Below are 22,715 nucleotides of genomic sequence, written 5' to 3'. Positions count from 1 at the left end.
TTTCCAAACTTCCTTTTGTGGTTGAGTTCTAGCTTTAGAGCATTGTGGTCTGAAAATATGCAGGGAGTGATCCCAATCTTTTGATACCGGTTGAGTCCTGATTTAGGACCGAGGATGTGATCTATTCTGGAGAATGTTCCATGTGCACTAGAGAAGAATGTGTATTCTGTTGCTTTGGGATGAAATATTCTGAATATATCCGTGATGTCCATCTGGTCCAGTGTGTCGTTTAAGGCCTTTATTTCCTTGCTGATCTTTTGCTTGGATGACCTGTCCATTTCAGTGAGGGGAGTGTTAAAGTCCCCTACTATTATTGTATTATTGTTGATGTGTTTCTTTGATTTTGTTATTAATTGGTTTATATAGTTGGCTGCTCCCACGTTGGGGGCATAGATATTTAAAATTGTTAAATCTTCTTGTTGAACAGACCCTTTGAGTATGATATAGTGTCCTTCCTCATCTCTTATTATAGTCTTTGGCTTAAAATCTAATTGATCTGATATAAGGATTGCCACTCCTGCTTTCTTCTGATGTCCATTAGCATGGTAAATTCTTTTCCACCCCCTCACTTTAAATCTGGAGGTGTCTTCGGGCTTAAAATGAGTTTCTTGGAGGCAACATATAAATGGGTTTTGTTTTTTTTATCCATTCTGATACCCTGCGTCTTTTGACAGGGGCATTTAGCCCATTCACATTCAGGGTAACTATTGAGAGATATGAATTTAGTGCCATTGTATTGCCTGTAAGGTGACTGTTACTGTATATGGTCTCTGTTCCTTTCTGATCTACCACTTGTAGGCTCTCTCTTTGCTTAGAGAACCCCTTTCAATATTTCCTGTAGAGCTGGTTTGGTATTTGCAAATTCTTTCAGTTTTTGTTTGTCCTGGAAGCTTTTAATCTCTCCTTCTATTTTCAATGATAGCCTAGCTGGATATAGTATTCTTGGCTGCATGTTTTTCTCGTTTAGTGCTCTGAAAATATCATGCCAGCTCTTTCTGGCCTGCCAGGTCTCTGTGGATAAGTCAGCTGCCAATCTAATATTTTTACCATTGTATGTTACAGACCTCTTTTCCCGGGCTGCTTTCAGGATTTTCTCTTTGTCACTGAGACTTGTAAATTTTACTATTAGGTGACGGGGTGTGGGCCTATTCTTATTGATTTTGAGGGGCGTTCTCTGAACCTCCTGAATTTTGATGCTCATTCCCTTTGCCATATTGGGGAAATTCTCCCCAATAATTCTCTCCAGTATACCTTCTGCTCCCCTCTCTCTTTCTTCTTCTTCTGGAATTCCAATTATTCTAATGTTGTTTCGTCTTATGGTGTCATTTATCTCTCGAATTCTCCCCTTGTGGTCCAGTAGCTGTTTGTCTCTCTTTTGCTCAGCTTCTTTATTCTCTGTCATTTGGTCTTCTATATCACTAATTCTTTCTTCTGCCTCATTTATCCTAGCAGTTAGAGCCTCCATTTTTGATTGCACCTCATTAATAGCTTTTTTGATTTCAACTTGGTTAGATTTTAGTTCTTTTATTTCTCCAGAAAGGGCTTTTATATCTCTCGAGAGGGTTTCTCTAATATCTTCCATGCCTTTTTCGAGCCCGGCTAGAACCTTGAGAATTGTCATTCTGAACTCTAGATCTGACATATTACCGATGTCTGTATTGATTAGGTCCCTAGCCTTCGGTACTGCCTCTTGTTCTTTTTTTTGTGTTGAATTTTTACGTCTTGTCATTTTGTCCAGATAAGAGTAAATGAAGGGGCAAGTAAAATACTAAAAGGGTGGCAACAACCCCAGGAAAATATGCTTTAACCAAATTAGAAGAGATCCAAAATCGTGAGTGGGGAGAAAGGGGATAAAAAGAGGTTCAAAAAGGAAGAAAGAAAAAAAAAAAGAAAAATGAAAAAGAAAAAAAGAAAAGAAAAGAAAAGAATTTTTTTAAAAAAGAAAACACCTAAGAAAAATGTAAAAAAGGAAAAATATATATATTAGATAAACTAGTAAAAAATCGTTAAAAAAGAAAAAGGTAACAGTTAAAAAAAAAATTTACCCGAAGGCGAGAATTAAAAAAAAAAAAAAGAAAAAGAAAAAATTAAATTAACTGCAAGAATAAAAAAAAAATCACAGGAAAAAAGCCATGAGTTCCGTGCTTGGCTTTCTCCTCCTCTGGAATTCTGCTGCTCTCCTTGGTATTGAAACCGCACTCCTTGGTAGGTGAACTTGGTCTCGGCTGGATTTCTTGTTGATCTTCTGGGGGAGGGGCCTGTTGTAGTGATTGTCAAGTGTCTTTGCCCCAGGCGGAATTACACCGCCCTTACCCTGGGCCGGGGTGAGTAATCCGCTCGGGTTTGCTTTCAGGAGCTTTCGTTCCCTGAGCGCTTTCCGTAGAGTTCCGGAGGACGGGAATACAAATGGCGGCCTCCTGGTCTCGGGCCGGAGGAGCCGAGAGCCCAGGGCCCCACTCCTCAGTGCGCCCTCAGAGAACAGCGCCCAGTTACTCCCGTCTGCCTGACCTCCGGCCGCGCTCCGAGCTCACCGAGCCTGTGACCGGTTCAAGGTAACACCGAGCTGTGAGCTTACTGTCGGCTCTGTCTCTGCAGCCGGCTTTCCCGTTCCAATACCCGCAAGCTCTGCGACACTCAGACACCCCCGATCCTTCTGTGACCCTGCGGGACCTGAGGCCACGCTGACCCCGCGTGGGCTTCGCCCCGGTTTAGCCTCTGGAGCGATGTCCCTCAGCGGAACAGACTTTTAAAAGTCCTGATTTTGTGCGCGGTTGCTCCGCTGCTTGCCGGGAGCCGGCCCCTCCCCCCGGGGTCTATCTTCCCGTCGCTTTGGATTCACTTCTCCACCGGTCCTACCTTTCAGAAAGTGGCTAATTTTCTGTTTCCAGAATTGCTGTTCTTCTTCTCTTCGATCTGCCTATGGATTTTCAGGTGTTTGCAATCTTTAGATAAGCTATCTAGCTGATCTCCGGCTAGCTGAAGCAGTCTCAGCTTGCTACTACTCCGCCATCTTGACTCCTCCCCCCGGGACATGTGTTTAAATGGAACAGGTGAGCCCATGAGCACAAGCATAGGCTGAGAGCAAGGACGGGAATGGGGGTTCAAGAGGGTAGAGCAGGGGCAAGCTACATACAAGACCATCAGAGGCAGCCCCTTGTCCCGAGTGCTTGAACACGTCCACTGAACTGGGGACACAAAGAACAAACACAGCAGCTGCCCTAAAAACATTCCCCCGAGGCGCTGCCCCTACCTCCCATCGATGCCCTCTGTCTCCCCAAACCCACCCCACAGAGGGCCCAGGCCTTACCTGTTTTGTTCCCATGAGCATTCCTCACTATCCGAATGGCCACTGGTCTCAGGGGTGCCAGGAATTCCGTAACGTTCTTCTGCAAGCAGAAAAGATTTCCCTCCTTTATCAAGCCCGATAACAGAGGCGCACCCCAATGAAGAAACGTGGGCCAAATTTCCAAATTCAGAAAGGTCCCCACGGTGTTTCACCTGTTAGCTACTCTCTCACTGCTAAACACAGAGCTTTTTTCCATCATGCAATAAAACTACCTTAGATAAGCTTAGAACAAAAGATTGGAAGAGTAAAAAATACAGATCTATATATAAAATAGTATCGTCCCGGGGTGCCTGGGTGGCTCAGTGGGTTAAAGCCTCTGCCTTCAGCTCAGGTCATGATCCCAGTATCCTGGGATCGAGCCCCGCATCGGGCTCTCTGCTCAGCAGGGAGCCTGCTTCCCCCTCTCTCTCTGCCTGCCTCTGCCTACTTGTGATCTCTGTCTGTCAAATAAACAAATAAAATATTAAAAAAAAATAGTATCGTCCCAAATGGCATTTTCAGGCACTGTTTCTGATCTTTTTCCTAAGGACCTTTTAAGACATATTTGGGGTTAACTCTGGCTTTTGTCACCTCTTATGAATGCATTAGTATTTGTCCATGTTACTTCACGAAAGAGAGACACAGCAATTTAAAGTGCTGTTGTAGACGGTCCCCGACTTTCTGAACTCACCTATTTTGGGCATAAAGGGTGGCTTAAGCACATTTTTTTTTTAAAAAAAAAGCACAAACATCCAGATATATCTGATATTAGGAAATGCTTTAAAGTACAAAGAAGAAAACAAAAATGGCCCCTAATTCCCTAATCCTAAAGCCCGGCTCACTCTTGTTGGCTTTTGATTAAAAAAAAAGAAAGTAGGGAACCACCCTTCTCATCCGCATACTGGCCCGAGGCATTTAGGGAAGCTTAGAATGTCCAAACAATGTAAAAATCAAAGCACTACACAATGAATGAAAGAAGTCCAATAAAGCTGTGAATTTTTCCTATTCCTACTTCCATTAAAAAAAGTCAAAAATACCAAATTCTCCCAAAAATGCTTTTTTCCTCATTTTTATGTGTCTTCTTCTGGAAAAAAGAAATGCACCTATCCATGCTCCTCTGTACATTGCTTTTTTTTTTTTTAAAGATCTTATTTATTTGACAGAGAGAGAGAGACAGCGAAAGACGGAACACAAGCAGGGGGAGTGGGAGAGGGAGAAGCAGGCTTCTCTCATGATGAAGTGTAAAGGATTACTGCTTTTTTCCCTTTATAAATGACATGATAAAAATTGATACATGACGTTATAAATAAAACAGTAATACAAGAGCAGTGAACATTCTTGCACTGAAATCTTGGTGTATTTGGTTCACTCGCCTACACAGCAAATTCCTGTGTAGGAATTATAATTGCTCGCTCCAACATATGGATATTCTTAATTTTGACTGATACTTCCAAATTGTCCATTAAAAGGCTGCCGTGCACACCTCTACTGACAGTGGCTGAAAGCATTATTGAACTTTTAAAATTTTTGCATAATGTCACCTTCCAGTTTCGAGCTGTCTTTCTTTACCTACAAGTGAACTCAAGCATCCTTACTGGCCATATGTATTTTCCTTAGAAGACCTCCTACCCTTTGTCCGTTTTCCTATCAGGTCAGAAGTCCCAAAAGTGCCTGAACTATTTGTAAATTAAAGAAACCAGATGTTCCTGTTGTTTGGTTGCGAACAAATGTTGTCTTTTTCCTTTCTGACATTTATTATCTTACAGAAGTTTTAACTGTTATGCCATCAATTAATACATCTTTTTCCTTGCAGACACCGAGTTCTGCAAATGGCTCAGAGAGGCCTGTTTGATTCTATTATTATAAGTAAATTCAGCAAAGCTTTTTCCTGTAACATTTATAGTCTCATTTTTTTAAAGCTTTCAGTACATCTGAAATTTCTCTTGCTATAAGGAATAAGGCAGGGATGCATCTTTTTTTTCTCTCTTCAAAAAGACAAACCAGTTGTCCCATTATTACTTACAGAAAAACCTCTCTTCATCTACACGGGACACCCCCACGATCCTCAAGGAAATGCTGATACAAATTAGAGCTTATTTCCGAATTCTATTCTAGTCCATCAACCTGTCCACAACTTTGCCTGAACCAAACTGTTTTAATTGCTGCCACCTCAAACATGTTTCAGTATCTTATAGGGGAATGGTCTATTCTTACAGGATATTCCTGAATGTTCTATGACACCGTCCCCACCCTGATGAGCTATAACTGAACTTAGTCATTCATGATTAGGGAAGAGTCAGCATCTTTACATTCTAAAAGTGTATGGCTTCCCATTTACATAGTATTCTTTTAAATCCCTCACTGGAGGTTAATGTTTTCTCTATAAAACTTTTATTAGAGGGGCACCTGGGTGGCTCAGTGGGTTAAAGCCTCTGCCTTCGGCTTGGGTCATGGTCCCAGGGTCCTGGGATCGAGCCCCATATCAGGCTCTCTGCTGGGTGGGGAGCCTGCCTCCCCCCAACCCTCTCTGCCTGCCTCTCTGCCTAACTTGTGATCTCTATCAAGTGAATAAATAAAATCTTAAAAAAAAACCAAAACCTTTTATTAGAGTATCTATAAAGCCTCCCTACACACGCACACACACAAACACACAAATATTCCTCAGACTATCTAAAGGTAGGTTTTCTTTCTGTTTTACATACAAACTATTTCTTCTATTACATTTTGTTTTTATTCCCGGAGAAGAAAAAAGTGACTTTTTAAATTAATTAGTTTTGGAAAAAGCCATCTAGTGTTTCTTTCTTTTTTTTTTTTTTTAAATTAAAGCATGATTTTCTTCGTGTTTGATATTAAAACTAAAGTGTGGCACATTGTAACAGTAGAATATAGTGCATCATGAAAAAGAATGTCCTGATCCGGAAGATTCCCCATGCTGTACCATCAAGTAAAAAATGCAACATACAGAAGAGTGTGGATAGATGGAATTCTTTTTTCCAGAAGGACTCTACCAGCTAACTCAGAGACTCCACAGTGTGACCCAAATGCTTACTGCATAGAGGAACTCTGCTAAGCTTCATTTTTAAAAATTAGTAAATATACAGACTATCAAAAGAGATGAACACTTCAAGAGGAAAAAAAGGGCAAAGATACGGCCAGGCACTGTGTAAAGGAAATGTATGATGATTTACAAACGTGAGTGATCGACCCCACCAATAATTTAAAACATAAATTAAAATGAGACACCATTTTTGTCTGTCATCTTGATAAAGATGAACACCCAGCGTCGCCAGATGTGGGCACTTTCATACTCTGCTGAAGAGAGTATAAATTAGCAATGCTTCCAGAGGGCAACTGACATTCTCTATCAAAGCCTTGAGTATGTCCATGCATGGGCTTACATAAAATATCCCCAAGCAAGGGTTGGCGAACTGTGGCCCACAGGCCAAATATTGCCCATGGCCTGCTTTGGTATGACCTGCAAGCTAAGAATGGTTTTGGCATTTTTGAAGGCTTATTTTAAAAGACAGAAGAAATGTGGTCCAAGCACCATATGACCCCCAAAACCTAAAATCTGTGCTATCTGATCTTTACCCCCCCCAAAAGAATTAAAAAAAAAAAAAATCAGCTCATGCCCAGTCTCGAGGAATGATGACTACATTTTTATTAACAGCAGAAGACTGGAAACAACGCCCATGCTCCACCTCGGGGGATAGGTGAGAATATTGTCCAGAGTAAGAAAAAACACAATGTGAACAATGATATCGCTGCAGAAAATTCAATATGCAAAAGTATTTTTAACATATTGTGGTAACAGAGGAAAACAGTTTCAAAATAGTTCTTACTGTAGAAATGCTTTATAAAACTAAACAACAGAGGTCAGTATTTATATACAAAGAAAAAAGCGTCTAACAAGATATGATTACTGGTTGTCACTGAGTGGGATATAAAGTGTCTGTGTGTGTTTGTGTATAATGTTGCCCCACCTTGCTTGGGACCGTCAGTAACTACACCTGCACGAAGTAGATGTACGTCTTGGCACCCTAACACTATCTGGTTAGCACTGCTCTCACTCTCAACTCAGCTGGAGGATATTTAATATGGTCATCTTAGTTAAAGATAACTCCACTTCTCTTCACTTAGCTACTTTTAAAATTTTTCCTACACTGAACTTCTATCACCTATATGAGGAAGTAAAAAGTTCTCTGCTATGTAAACCCAGAGTCAGCCGACTCCAGGATGTGGGCCAAATGTGGCCCGCAGCCCATTTTTGTCAATAAAGTCTTATTGGCACACAACCATGACTGTTTGTGTACCTACTGTCTAGGGCTGCCTCAGTGCTACAACAGCAGGGTTAAGTAGTCACCACACTGATCACAAATCATCTGGCTCATCCTTTAAAAACAATTTTTTTAAGATTTATTTTTGAAAGAGTGCAGGGGGTGGGGGGCTGGGAAGGGCAGCGAGCGGGGAGGGAGAATCCCAAGTAGACTCCACACTGAGCGCAGAGCCCAACACAGGCTTGACCTCATGACTCTGAGATCACAACCCGAGTCGATATCAAGAGTTGGGATGCTTAGCCGACTGAGCCACCCAGACACCCTTAAATTTTTTAAGAGTGCTTGCCACTTCTAACGTACAGGACCAGAGAGTGAAACCAGTATTTCTTGGTCTCTGTAGAGCCGTCTCTGTTTCCTGACCCTGAGATCGAACTTTGTCTTTCTGACCCCAGTTCCTCCCAGATCAAGTCCTCAATGACCCCAAAGCCCCCCTGCACCAGAGCCTCCTGGCATCCTCCTCCCCGCCCCCCATGTCCCGGGGTCTCCCCGCCGTTGTTGCACTGTTGGTCGTACCTCTGTGACATTGAATGGGGCTCCCCGCAGCTTCACAGTGTAGGGGGTGGTGGGTTCCTTCTGGTTTGCTGGTTTGTCTGCCTGAGAACAGAAATGGCCCCAGTGAGTTCGTGGGGACAGCTGCAGGAGGAGGCGGGGCCAGACGCCTCGCTGAGACACCTGCTTCCAGGGAGAGCCAGGGAATGCAGACAAGCATCGTGCCTGCTGTGCTGGGCAGTCTGGCTGGAGGGGGAGGTACGGGTGCACCAGCCGGGCCTTCAGGCTACGAGGAGGGGCAGAGAGCCTCAGATGGAGCCTTGAGATACTCTGCTATTCACTGCCATGGACTTAGGGCTTAACTTAGGCACTTAGTAAATACTGCTATCCTACTGAATCCTCAAAGCAACTTCAGAGGGTGTGGGTTCAGGATCCTCTTTGTAATTCTGTATCCAGAGAGTCCTAAAGAAATCTAAATTTACCAGAATTCCTTTGGCAACAAAACTTGCCCTAACTTAAAGTCACTGGCCAGTAAAATCTGCTCTGAGTGGACGTGAGGCAATATGACATCTGCCTTTACCCCCTTAGTAGGAGGAGTGGTCATTCCTGGTTTCATTGCAGAAACAGACATGAACAGACATGTGCCTGATTAGGGGGTGCTGTCCCAGACCCTCCTGGGACTGTGACTCTGCACGAGGCACTGAGGTGTCTTCCTGAACTCGGAAACTGCGACTGCCAGCATGCGCTTACGCACAGGGGTTTGGGAACCTGTGCCTAAAGTTCCCCCTTTAGGCATGGGGCCTGCTGCTAGGCTGAGCGTTATCTTAGGTGAGGACCAGTGGCCTGAGGAGTAGCACCTCTCCCCAGGTCCCACGGTCACACTGGGTCGGAGCTAGGGTTTGAACCCATAGTTCTCTGACTTCGCCAGACTCGCCTACCTCTCCGGAATGTCCATTTTTAGGACAAAAGGACAGGGTGTGGTTATGAGAAGGGGCCGTAAATCAAGGAGTGAGGGGGACAAGGAAAAGCAAAGAGAGATGCTGTTTGGAGCCTTGAAGAGGGCCGGGTGGGAGAGGGAGGCAAGGGGACGGGGGCCCCAGTGTGACCTGCCCTGTCTCTGAGCAGAAGAAGCCCAGTGGGGGGACAAGGTGTCTGTCCCTGAAGGTAGCACCCACATTTATAACATAGGCTTCAGAACCCAGTGGGCGTGGGTTCAAGCCTGACCCCAGCACTTCCTAGCTGTGACCTTGGACAAGTCTTTTTCATTCACTGGGCCTCAGGTTCCTCCCCTGTAAAATGGGACAAGAATCCCTGCACACCCCCACTCCCTGGAAGGCTGTCGTAAGACTTAATGACAAACGACCAAGCTGGCATTATAACCAGCACGTAGCAAGCAGTCCACTGACTCCATCTCTTACTGGCCATCGTGGCTCCCATCTGCCTTCCCTGCTACGGAGCGCCGAGCGTCACATGCCCCTGCCCCTCCCACAGCTCGTGAACACTCTGGGGCCACAGAAGGCAGACAGGCTCTCCACATCGCCACAGAAAACAGACTCAGAGGGGAGAAGTGCTTGTCCAAGGTCACACAGCAGGCACGCAGCAGGGCCGAGAGCTGAAGGCGGGCCCCGCAGGGAACGTGAGCGAGAACCAGGGCAGCTGTCCCCCCTCCTCCCTCTGCCCCCCAAGCACCAGTGCACACCCCCATGCACACACCTCCGCTCTGGCCACCCCCGCTGTCTCGTTCCTGGACGGGCTGCCCCGCGCTGGACCGGCCCCTGGCCTCCCTCTGTCCTGCTGGGTGGGCGCGGGGCCGGGAGCCTCCTCCTCCTCCTCGGCCCCGCTCCCGGCCCCACAGCTCACGGCCTCGTCTTCACTCTCCTCCTCTTCCGAGGACGACGGCGACTGGGACTTCACCACCTTGGATTTCAGGTAATCCATGTCTGACAGCTCTGTCTGCACGGCTGCCCTGGGTTCGTGGCCCCCTTCCTCTGCAAAAACGGGGGGCTGGGAGTTAGTGACGGGCACTGGCCAAGCAGAGGCAGGGACCAACAAGGCGGCCCAGCATGGCGGCCTGAGGCGCTGAACAGCCCTGGTGAGGCCTCTGACACACAATGTTAAACGGGTCTAACTGTTGGGGGTTCTGACACGCCACGTGCCACAAGTGGAGAGAGTTCCGTGGCTCCCTGCACAGCTCCCTGCCCTGGCCCCGCCCGCGCCAGCCTGGTCTTTCAACTGCGGCCGGCGCGATCATCTAGAGAAACAGACAGGACTGTTCACTCCTCACCTACTAGCTTCCAGTGGCTTCCAGATGCTCACAGGACACTCACGCTCATCAGGCCGACGTGAGCTGACTGGCTTCCCCCCAGCTCCACCTCGTCCTCTCCAGCCGCCCCAAACCACGTAGGCTCCCCTCAAACGCCTGTGCAGCCCCGTCCCCCGTGCCCGGCCATGCTCTTCTCTCTGCTGGCGACCACCCCTTCCTGGCCCTTCCCCACCATATCCCACCCACTCCCAGCGAGTCCTCCAGACTCCAGTTTTGCCCAGAAACTTCACCAGGCATAAAATCCACCTTCAATCCATTGTCTCACCTTCGGGTAAAATCAATGCCTGACCCACAACCAGAGCAGTGACCAGTCCGGACTGCAAACGCTCCTGTTCCCATCTGCCCCCACGCTACGCCGTGAGCCTCTTCTGAGGACAGAAGCCCCCTCCCTCCCCACAATACGGAATTAAGTCCACTATCAAGGATGATATCTGAAGACGAGCGCTGCGGCGAGAAAGCAGGAAAGGGGGGTAGGAGAGCCCCCAGGGAAGGCCTCCGAGGAGGGGGCCCTCGAGCAGAAGCTTAATTATTGTTTCTTTCCCCTGACCTTCCAGCTCCAGGAGAGAACTCTTCTTTGCTCACTGCTGTATCCTCGAGGCCCAAACCAGCGCCTGGCATTCAGCAGGTGCTCAATAAATACTTGACCGACTGTGACCAGCATGGGTCCGGGCAGATCTCAGGTGGGATAATCACCCCCAGAGAGGACGGTGTCTCTTACGTCATCTCCCGTGTCTGGCACCCAGGTCAGAGCCACCCAGGCCGGGACACACACACAGGCGCATGCTCTGTGTGGACGGGGGCACGTGGATGCCCTCACCTTCCGGGTCCCCGCTGGCAACCTCCTCGTCGCTCTCCTGCCCCGAGTCGGAGTCGAAGTTCAGGTAGTCACTGGCAGCCTTGCTCTTCCCCTTCGAGGCCTCGGTGTCCAGGGCGTCATTGGCCCAAGTGGCTGTCTGCATCCGCTTCTGGTGCACGGACAGGAACTCCTGGAACTCGGTGTCTTCCTTCAGCTGGCGGCCGAGAGGAGGTGGAGAAAGAAGGGTCCGCTGGGGCACACTCTCCTGACCCCCCGAGAGTGGGTGGGAGCATCCCCTGTGCTCATTTCTCCGGGTCTCTAGAGGACCCCTGGGGTCAGCTGGTCGCACTCGTCATCAGACAGGAGACCAAGAAGCCACAGAGGCACGAAGAGGGAGGACAAGAGGCACCACACGCTGTCTCAGCCTGCCGCAGCCCTCCCGGTGCCGTCCCGGGTACCCCTCCTCTTGGTCCACAGGACACACTCACCTTCTCCAATTCGCTTGCTACCCTTTTTGTCTTGTCATCCTGTAGACAGAAGGCACAGAGGGTAAGAGTCCCAGATGATGGGGAGACGGGACAGACAGGTTGCCTAGGGAGGGTCCACCTTCGGGAACCATCTGACAGGGAGTCTCTGGTGGTTCCTGCTCCCGTTGCTCTGTTCCCACCCCCCACCGCAGGTGACCACTTTGCTGACACGAGGGATGTAGGTGGGAGTGACCTACGCACTTTCTTGGGTTCTGTAGGGACAGCATCTTTGTCTTTTGAAGGATTCTTGGACTGGCTTGTTTTCTGAGCATGTCTGCTCCAGGCCCGGGGCTTTGTCGGGTCCCCAAACGCCTTGCAGAACTCCACCTGCGTGGGAGAGAGAGGGTGACGGGGACACCTGCCCCCAGCCCAGCGCGGTGCTACCCTCAGCACCTGGAAGCCCAGCTTTTGAAAACTGCAATTGCCACCTACGAGTGGAGTCGGCTGAAGCAAATTACAATGGACCCTTGGAGGACACAGGGTTAGGGGCACTGACCCTGTGTAAATAAAAGTCTGTGTGTAACTGTCCACTTCCCCCCAACACCCAACTACTAATAGCCTCCTGCTGGCTAGAAGCCCTATGGAGAGCAGTTGACTGGCACGTAATTTGTACGTCATAGATATAATGCCCTGCATTCTTATAGAAAAATGAGCTAAAAAAGAAGAACACATTAAGAAAACCATAACAGAAAACACATTTATGATACTCTACTGTATTAATGAGAAACTCCATGTGTAGGGGGCCGGCACCATTCTGTCCCAGGGTCAGCCACGGTCACCCTCTCCTGGCCTTTGCCTTCTCCTCTCTGAGTCATTCCAGTCGCTACACTTAGCAACCCACCGCCCACACTAGGCAGTCCGAGTGCTCCGCGAGCGGGAGGACAGCGAGCCTCCAGAACAGCGGGACGGAGGGACCACCACCCTTCCCACTTCCCAGATCAGCAAAGTGAGGTCATTTGTCCCCGTCACCCAGGGAGAAGGTAACAGAGTGGGGACAGGAACTCGGGGGGCCTGGGCTCTAGAGCCCGAGTTCTTAGCCAATCAGCGCCCCAGGCTGGCTGACATGGGGTCTGGCACAAGGCAAGGCTAAGCTAACGGCTTCCAGATTCACTATAATTATCGCGCATTGAGCTCGTTGGCCGCAGAGAATGGCTCCGGGGTGATGAGAGAGGTGGGCGGCCACGGAGAAGCCTGCTCAGCGTCAGGCCTGAGCTGACACGACTCCCACGACACACTACTAAGACGGGCGGCACTTTCTGCCACATTTGGGTGCACCTGCGGCCACCTCTATCCTGGGTTGGTGGGGGGGGCTGTCCTCCTGCCATGCCCCTTTCTACGGACTTTCAAAATATTTCTGCTGTTTCTGTAGCAATGATGTGTTCAGTGAAAAAAAACTCAAATCAACAGAGAAAAGCAACAAGGAAAATGAAAAAAAAAAAAAAGTTTTTAATCCCAATTCTTATCACCCAGCGAGAGAAACGAATGTATTGGTAAAAATCCTTCCGCATAGCTCTTTCTATGTTTCACACACGGAGACTAAGAAATATGGTTCTAAGTGAATGGAGTCATGTGATACATACTTGCCTAACATCTGCTTTTCTCTTCTCAACCAAGTGTTAAGAATGTTTGACCAAGTCATTAAATGTATATGAGTGACAGGGATAGGACCTCCTCCTTCAGGAAGCTCTCCTGACAACCCCTGGGCCAGGACGTGGGCCTCCTCTATTTTCCAGAGGTCTCTGGAGCATCCCCCTCGCAGCCCTGACAACACCGAGTGAAAGCAGCCTATCTGTGGGCCAGCCCCACGAGGACGGGGACCACGGGCACCATGCTCCTCGAAATCCCCAGCACGGCGTGGGTGCTCCCTGTTTATCTGCTGAATGAGTGAGCGACTGACAAAGAACAATGGTTGTCTGAGCATGTTGGGGACAGCAGCACTGGCTTCACCCGTGAACTAGCTGACCTGCCTACTCTTGGGTCCCAGCCCACCCCGACAATGACTCCGAGACTGTTTTAACAAGCTCTCCGAGGGATTCGTATGTACGACAGTTGGAGAACCAGGGAGACGGACCAAAGACAGCACAGTCTGAAAACAGCTCGGCTCAGGACTAGAGCATGGAGGGAAAGATCAAGGGGTGTCCGTCTCGACAGGCAGGAGAAGCCGACTCACCGAGATCCGGGAGGTGTCGATGAAACTCTTGTTGAAATGGTTCAGCGCCGTCTGGGCCTCTTCCTCTGACTTGAAGCCGATGAAGCCAAACTTACGGAACTTGCCGTCTTTGGTGAACTTCAGGCTGCAGTCCGTCAGGGTGCCAAAGGAGCCAAACAGCTGCCTGAAACGCTCCTCCTTCATCTACGACAGAAGGGCGCACTGAGGGAGGGGCAGGGGAGTCCTCTGAGCCAAGGGAACAAAAGGGCTGGAAACCCTGGACCCTGGGATTCCCCAAGTGCCAACATTGAGGAGGCTGGGGCAGAGCATGCTCTGTAGTGGGACCTGGCTCCAGCTCTGGCCCGAACAGGAACTAGTAGATGAGGAAATCTAGATGCAGGAAGGCTGCAGTGAAATCATCCTACTCTATGGGCTGTTCAAAGGATAAAGAGACCTATGACATACGGAGCCCAGCACCATAGCCGCTCCCGCCAATACCTGATAATGTCAGCGTAAATGCGTGAATGAATGAATGAACGTGGTAAATTACATGTGTTTGCTCATGAGGGTAGAGAGAATAATGAAGCACCCCAAAAGACGGCTACATCCAAACCCCTGGGACCGCTGGGACTGCAACTGCATGTGGCCAAAGGGATTTCACAGACATTGAGGATCTCCAGAAGGGGAAGTTATCCTGACTCATCTGGGCAGATCCAATACCGATGTCCCGTTACACAAGGCAGACAGGAGGGTCAGGGCTGCAAAAGGCAGTGTGATGGTGGAGACAAAAAAGAGACTGCAAGATGACACACTGCTGGCTTTGACCCTGCAGGGTGTCGCCAAAAGCCACGGAGCACGGGCGGCCTCAAGAAGCTTACAAAAGACCAAGAAACAGATTCTCCCCTAGAGTCTCCAGAAGGAAGGCAACTTGCCAGCACCGTGATTTTAGGATATCTGCCCTCCAAGACTATAGGATAATAAACGTGTATTGTTTCAAGCCACTAAGTTTGAGATGATTTCTTAACAGTAGCAATAGAAAACTAATTCCTTAATATTATTATTATTTGGTTAAGGAACCCCACACAGAAACGGACTCCCAGCATCTCCCCATCCTCACTCCAGCCAGACCACCGAAATTCAGTTGAGTTTTCTAAGCAGTTACTGGGGGATCTGTGTGTGGGTAGTAGTGGGGACACCAAGAACCCCACAGGTAGCCAAAACAAGGACTAAAATTAAAGCAACTAGGGATGCTGGCAGCCCAGAAGGAAGGAAAAACACGTTTTCTGCGGCAGGTTCTTAATAACTCTGATCATTAAAATCTTGGACCACCCTATGAGTTAGGAATTATCCACATTTTAGAGAGAAGAAAATGAAGGTCATCCAGGATCAATGATCTACCCAAGTCTACAGAATCAAGAGCTGTGACTCAGTTCAGATACATAAAAGGCAGTGAATTCATCTCCCCCATTACATGGGAGCAACCACACCCAAGTCTGACCCCCATCGTTCCTCTGTTAAGAACCTCCTGGCGACTTTCTAACACCAGAGGCTCAAGAATAAGCAAGTACTGTAAAACACGAGATTCTCCATGATCAACTTGACCCAGCCCTGGAGCACCACCTCTTGTCAAATGCCTTGCAGCCTTTTCTGCTTTTTACCTCTGACGTTTTACGAATTGTCTCCTCTAGGTGAAATCTTCCCAGCAGGCGTGGGCTAACTCCTCTCATTCAATCACCTCCCCCAGGAAGCCTCTCCCGGACTCCCCAGGTAGGTCAGGTAACCCAGCCCTCTGTGCTCACACAGCACTGGGTCATGCTTCAGTCCCTGCCTCTTACACCATGGCGATCTGGTGTCCAAGTCCTCTGCTAGACCATCAATGCCATAAAGGTATGGGGACTGAGTCTTATCCCCCACTGTCTACAAAGTCAGCAACATAGCGTACTCACTACTAAACACGTGTTGGGTAAGAGCTAAGAAAGTGCATACTGGGGCGCCTGGGTGGCTCAGTGGGTTAAAGCCTCGGCCTTCGGCTCGAGTCATGATCCCGGGGTCCTGGGATCGAGCCCCGCGTGGGGCTCTCTGCTCTGCGGGGAGCCTGCTAACTCCTCTCTCTCTCTCTCTGCCTGCCTCTTTGCCTACTTGTGATCTCTGTCAAATGAATGGATGGAATCTTGGGAAAAAAAAAAAAAAAGTAAAATGGTATCAGTCATTAATTTAAAAAAAAAAAAAAAAAGAAAAAAGTGCATGCTATCATGTAAGGAGAGACAGTAGGGTGTAGGGGTCAGGAATGAAAATTCTAGAAGAGACTGTTCAATTCAGTCCCTGCTCTATGAATTACCCGTTGTGTGTGACCTCAGGCAAGTCACTTCCCCTCGCTGTAGTTCAGTTTCTTCACCTTTAAAATGGACACAAAAATGGAAGTGACCTGATAGGGTCAGTTGCTGCGGATTAAATAAGTTACTTTACTGAAAGCAACTGGTACAGTGCCTGGCACATAGTAAGTTCTCAAAATGTTAGCTACTACTACTGGTTTTTCATCAGTTCCTTCATTCACCAGACAAGACAAGCAATTGTAAGAGAGTCAGTCCAATGAGGGAAGAAGCCCAGTGAAACAGAAGTGGGAGGGGAAGAAAGGGCAGCCATGCTAAAATCCTCATCCATCAAAGTGAGGCATCAAGAGACATTGCCTAGGGGTGCCTGGGTGGCTCAGTGGGTTAATCCTCTGCCTTCAGCTCAGGTCATGATCCCAGGGTCCTAGGATGGAGCCCCTGCATCAGGCTCTCTGCTCAGTGGGAAGCCTGCTCCCACCCTCTTCTCTGCCTGCCTCTCTGCCTACTTGTGATCTCTGTCAAATAAATATATAAAATCTTTAAAAAAGAGAGAGAGAGATTGCCTAAAGCAGGTGGATGGATCAATAGGTATTTTGAAAGAACTAAAAATAATAATGTAACAGACTGGAAGGGAACAACAGATGTTTGTGGTTCCTTGTCTTTCATGGGGGAGGGTCAGCACATAGCCATTGGGGTAAACAGACCAAGAAATGGGGGAGAAAGCACACCATTTAGACATGGAGTAATACCTGTGAGGAGTCCTAAAAACAAACCATTGAAGGTGGTTCCACCTGGAGAGAGACAGAGGGTAGGACGGAACAAAAGACTTTGCTTCTCATTTCATACACCATGGTTTGAATCCTTTTTTTTTTTTTTTTTTTGTACTATTCGAATTCTTAAAATCCTGTCATAGCTCTCCCACAACCCACTGGCGGGGGTGGGGGGAGAAAGGTTTAAAAACCACAAAGAAAGCAGAAATAACTTTGTGTTATATCCCTCCTTCTAAAGAGAGAAGCTCCTAAGGAGTTAGACTCAAGAGTACAGAAGCTCTCTCATCCCATCCGAAGGGCGCATTTTGTATTTTGGGAATGAGCTTACTGGCCACAGGGATGGTGAGGGACAGCTCCCCAAACCAAAGTTATAGTAAAATCGGTAAGAATGAACCATTCCAGCCACTGCCTCGAGTCATCTGACACCACAGGCATGCAGCTACTTCTTCACTCATTCATTCCGCATGTTTTTATTGAAGGCCTACCACGTGCCAGGTTCTGTGCTGGTCCCTTGGGAAACAGAGACAAGTATGACTAGGCCACCCCCTCCCCACTTACTGAATGAATGGTTTAAAGCTCTTCACACGCACTCAGTTTTCTTAAATCATGCCCACTGGCCCCAAAGACAGGAGTGGGGATCGAAACGCAGGTCCTCAACCTATTACTCCCCATTTGCCTGTCCAACAAGTTCCCGAGCCATAGAGGAGTGTAAGTGCAGGATCCGAACGAGTGACGAGTGAACAACAACAAAAGTGCGCGTACGAGAGAGGTTGTAGGAGAGAGCGTTCGGCACACGTGGGGGGGGGGGGTATTGGCCATCTTCCTAGGAAGAGACTTGTCAGGATGGAAGTCAGGTACCCTCGGGCCGGCTGCGAACACCTGATCTGTCGCTATCTCCCTCTCCCAACTGTCAAATGCGGATATGCCGAGAATCTTGACCCTTCTAGGTTTCGAACGCACCCTGAGTCCTGCCCCAGGGCCACAGCCCCTCAATTCTCTCCAGCCATTCTCCTTCCTGGCCCCCAGCTGGTCCCAATTTCAGATTCCCAAGTCCAGGCCCTGCACTCACCCCATTCGGGAGGTTTTTCACGATCAGTCGCGACATGGCGCACGGTCCCCACTGTTTCGATTCCGGCACGGGTGGACAGCCTCTTTCACCAACTTTCACGCTCCCGCTCTGGGGGCCGCCATCTTTGGCGAGCCGGAACAAAATCACGTGCTCCAGACGTCAGCCCGCCCTCCCCGGAAGCGGGTGTGGCCGAACCAGAGGGATCCAAAGAAGTCACACCCCTCAAGGGGCGGACCTGAGCGTTTGCTTTCTCCGCGCAAGCGCAGGCTGCCGCGCCGTGCCCGAAGAAACCTATGCAGCGGCGCGGCCGGCAGGGGGCGCTGGTTCCTAACATTGGCGGGGGTTTGCGTGTGGCCGGCTGGGTGTTTGAATCCCGGGAACACTTGGAAGCTTTTGTAGCCTCCATCTCTATTTTATTTTATTATTGAGTCCTAAAGCAGCCCTAGGATGGGAGGAAGGATTAGGGATGCTTGCCTCCCTTTCAGAGATGGGGAGACTGAGGTTCAGAAAGCCTGCCAGGCGCCGTGAAGCAATGTCTTGAGCATCACTTGCAAGTACTAGAATGTATGCACGGGAAACCAACGTCTGTGGTTTTGCCTGAGAGTCGCCTGGGAACCAGAGCAAGGCAGCTTGCTCAAAGGCACAGAGCTGTTCTGTATGAAGTAGTGTTCCATAGTTTTAAGAGATAAGATTATGAGGTTCATTGGTTTCTTACAGCTACTGTGACAAATTACCAGAAATCTAGTGACCTTAAACAACAGAAATGTATTATTTCACAGTTCTGGAGGCAAGAAACCCCAAAGTCAAGGTGCCCTCAGGGCTACTCCCCTGGTAGTCTCTAGGGGAAGAGCCTTCCTGGCCTCCTCCAGCTCCTGGTGGTGGCTCCAGGGGTCCCTTAACTTGTGCCTGTCTTTGCCTCCTGGTGCCAATGCCTTCCTCCTCGTGTGTGAATCCCATCTACACCCTTCTCCTCTCTCTTACTGGATTTAGAGTCCATCTCAAATCATCTCAAGATCCTTAACTTTCTACCTGCAAAGACCTTTCCAACTAAGGTCACATTCATAGGTTCCAGTGGTTAGGGCGTGGCGGTAGATCTCTTTGGGGGACACCCTTCAACCCCCCACATGAGGATTTGCTTGTTTAATAGGTTACTTGGGAGATCGAATTTCACCCTCTCCACCTCCTGCAGAAAGTCTTTTGCAGGAAAGCTCACATACACATGTAAAAATGTCCCCTCACGCCTAGAGTAGGTGATTAAAGGAGTCACCGTGTTTCGATGCCATTCGTTTATTCAACAGATATTTATTGATATTCATGAAAGTGCTGTTTAATTAAATGACAATTAGGGGGTTGTTTTCCACACACAGAGACCCTGGTCAGGACGGGATGGAGCAGGCTTTACAAGGCAGCTCCGGGATATTAGCCTTTTATGAGGGGGCAAGTACAGGTTGTCCGGCCAGTCCTGGTTTCATGTACTTTTTAAAAATTTTATTATTTTCATGAACTGCCTTTATTAAAGTGTGCAACTAAACGTAGCCTTCCTTAAAGAAATTCACAAATCAGAAGGTCTCTCAAAGGTATTAAAAGAAATGAAATGCTCTCTGCCAATCCACATGTCCCAACGCGGGGCCAGGAAAATATGGTCGCCACATGTTGGGGATGGAGGGACTGCTTCTGGGCTACGGATCCCCGTGCATTTAATAAACAGTTGTGTTGTAACATTATTATTAGTCTTCTGCTCCACTGCCTGGCCGGTTTGTCTCCTGCCTCCTTTTCTCTCCCAGCAGATATAATCCGGGGACACCTAGACTCCACCAGGCTTCCCTCTCTGATTAATCCCAAGGATTAATAATCAGGCAGGTCAAAGCCGGCTCCACCCAGGGCTGCCCTCACGAGTGTGCTGGGGACTTTCGGAAGTCATGTCTAGACCCTGGGGGAGCTCCCTTTCCAGGAGGGAAAGGCACTTTGCCCCGCCATGATCACTACCTTCGGAAAACGCTTCTAGGCAGTAAACTAATGGATACCTAAAATGACTTCAGGCATCATCCTTTCTATTTCAAATGTCTCAGCTCCTATCCCATGGACGCTGAGAAGCCTACCTTCCTTCTCAAAATTTCTTCTGGTGCATGAATTAGATTTTTATATTTTCTAAGATTTTATTTCACCCCGAAACACTTGACATACATTCGATACAGCCACAGTGGAATCATCAAATTTGGGATGTTTAATATTGATACATTTTTAAAAGATTTTATCTATTTATTTGACAGACAGAGATCACAAGTAGGCAGAGAGGCAGGCAGAGTTGGGGGGTGGGGGAAGCAGGCCCCCTGCTGAACAGAAAGCCCGATGCGGGGCTCGATCCCAAGACCCTAAATCAAGACCTGAGCTGAAGGCAAAGGCTTTAACCCACTGAGCCACCCAGGCGCTCCAATACAGTACTTTTTAAAAAATATATTTATTTATTTATTAGAGAGAGAGAACATGAGCGAGGGCGAGGGGGGGAGAGGGAGAAGCAACCACCTTCCTAAACATTGACACTCAGGGAAACTGAATCCCCAGAAGAAGGAAGCACTTGCTCAAGATCCCTTATTAGAAACCAAGGCCAGGTTCCAGCTGGGCTCCTCTTGCTCCTCCCCTACCTGTGGCCTTTCCCTGGGGTCTGACAGTAGGGGCGGCAAAAAAGGTGCTGGAGACTATTACCCCTTGGATTTCTGCCTGACACTTTCCATGTGATCCCAACAGTCACTGCCCATCCCCCCGGGAACCCTCCCCCCAAAAGAGCATCCCCTCCACTCCCAGGCGCCTGCAGAGGAACCCTGCAGGGCATGGGTGGACAGTGTAACCGGAGACCAGCTGTGAGCCCCCCTCAGCCACACCTGCGCGACAGCAGGTAGCTCACCTGTGACAGGTGGCAGCAGAGCTTTGCCCCCCTCCACTCTCCACCTCTTGGCCCTGCTGGGGGTCCACCTCTGGAGATGTGGGGGCCCTTCCTGTTCTTGGCAGTGAACCACAAAGATTCGCCTGGAAACAGAACGGACATCACAAATCATTCATCAACCAGACCGTGGCTGGGGAAAAAGGGAACCTATTCTAAGAAGACAAGCCCTTTGGGCTCTTATCCTGGGGTCTGGTGCCTCCAAATGCCAGTGTCCATGTAACCTGGCCTGGGGACCCGAGACAGGATGGTCTGGGGGTAAGGCCAGCATCCTTGTGCTTTCTTTTTTTTATTGCTGAGAGCAGATGCCTCTGTCTCGTGTACAGAGGATCAAAAGGCTGGTGTGAAAAGGGAGTTCATTTCCTGACCGACCTCAAGGTCCCACGAGGTCCAGCCACCGACCACTGCTCCCACACACTTGGCTGCAGCCTCACTGGCCCCTCTCTGCTTCTCAAATGTGCGGCCTTGTTCTCACCTATTGCGGGCAGACTTGTGTCTCTCCCCAAAATATACATAAGTCCTTGGAACCTGTGAGTGTGGTCTTATTTGGAAATTAGGTCTTTACAGATATAATTAGGTCAAGGATCTGGAGATGAGGTCAAACTTGATTGAGGGTGGGCCCTAACCCCAATGACTGGTGTCCTTGTAAGAAGGCCATACAAAGGCACACACAGACAGGGAGAACTCTGGGATGCCGGGAGGCAGGGAATGGGGGTATGTGGCCACTAGCTGAGAATTGCCAGCAACCACCAGAAGTTGGAAGACGTGGGGAAGGATCCTCCCCTCCAGCTTTCAGAGGGAGCATGGTCCTGCCAACACCTTCATTTGGGATTTCTAATCTCCAGAACCGTGTGAGGACAAATTTCTGTTGTTCTAAGCAGCCCCCCAACTCCAATTGTGGTAATTTATTACAGCAGCCCAAGGACACTAACATAACACCCCAGGGCCTTTGCACATCCTGAGCTCTTCCCTCAACTCTTCATCTGAGCAGTCCAGCTCATCCCTTAGGCCTCAGCTTAAACACCTCGGCCTGGAAAGACACCTCCATCTACACTAATTTTGACTCTGAGGACACCCTCCACATTTCCCAGCTGGTTGTAATTGCATAAGCATTTGCTTGCCTCCAGGTTTAACACTATTGCTCCCCTACAAGGTAAGCCTCACTGGGCCTGGCCTGTGTCTGCTTTTACTTGCAGTGGTGGATGGTGGTAAGCCCCCTGGCATGAAGGACTGTTGGCAGAGCCTCTTCCCAGTTGCCAAGAGCTATCTTGCCCCAGGTTCTGCCTTGACCTGACTGCATGGCCTCAATCCACTGACTGCTTGATGTGGGAGGTTATAAAAGCTCAGCCTCCTCTGCCTTAATGAGGGGCAAACTTGAAGTTTCAGCCCATCTTCAAAATTCTCTGCAATCGCTTCTTGGCCTTTTGGCTTAGATCATGTGAAAAATTTCCAGCAAGGTTGGCTGAGGTCTCTCTCAGCAGTTCAGCAGGACATTCCTGCTCCTTCCCTGTCTTATCCCAGGTTTCCCCACCCCAAGAGTTCCCCCTAATGAACCCTCTGTTCTAAACTCCATCCACGAGTTGGCTTCCTGAGAGCCCCAGCTGGGGCATGCACAAGGACATCCCAATCTCAGGGGCACACAAGAGAGCAGCATTAACAGCC

The 22,715-nt window shown here is 48.7% G+C and overlaps 1 protein-coding gene across 2 annotated transcripts in view; it reads right to left on the bottom strand.

The window, feature by feature from the left end:
* RBM19 (RNA binding motif protein 19) overlaps positions 1–18,276 on the bottom strand; it is a 128,499-nt gene extending 110,223 nt beyond the window's left edge. Inside the window, exons 1-8 of one of the 2 annotated variants that reach the window (XM_059139085.1) lie at positions 18,116–18,276; positions 13,968–14,150; positions 11,999–12,124; positions 11,759–11,797; positions 11,292–11,484; positions 9,865–10,139; positions 8,176–8,256; positions 3,308–3,386 (exon numbers count right to left, since the gene is read on the bottom strand). In XM_059139085.1, the coding sequence (XP_058995068.1) occupies positions 3,308–3,386; positions 8,176–8,256; positions 9,865–10,139; positions 11,292–11,484; positions 11,759–11,797; positions 11,999–12,124; positions 13,968–14,150; positions 18,116–18,151 (1,012 nt within the window). In that variant the 5' untranslated portion in view covers positions 18,152–18,276. The remainder of the gene's footprint in view (positions 1–3,307; positions 3,387–8,175; positions 8,257–9,864; positions 10,140–11,291; positions 11,485–11,758; positions 11,798–11,998; positions 12,125–13,967; positions 14,151–18,115) is intronic. The other variant, XM_059139086.1, reaches the window with a different exon arrangement.
* Between the last annotated feature and the right edge of the window lie 4,439 nt (positions 18,277–22,715).

The sequence above is a fragment of the Mustela lutreola genome, chromosome 11 (genome assembly GCF_030435805.1).
Source record: "Mustela lutreola isolate mMusLut2 chromosome 11, mMusLut2.pri, whole genome shotgun sequence".
Lineage (NCBI taxonomy): Eukaryota > Metazoa > Chordata > Mammalia > Carnivora > Mustelidae > Mustela > Mustela lutreola.
The sequence above is the reverse complement of the archived record's forward strand: the minus strand, read 5'-3'. Positions and strand labels throughout refer to the sequence as shown.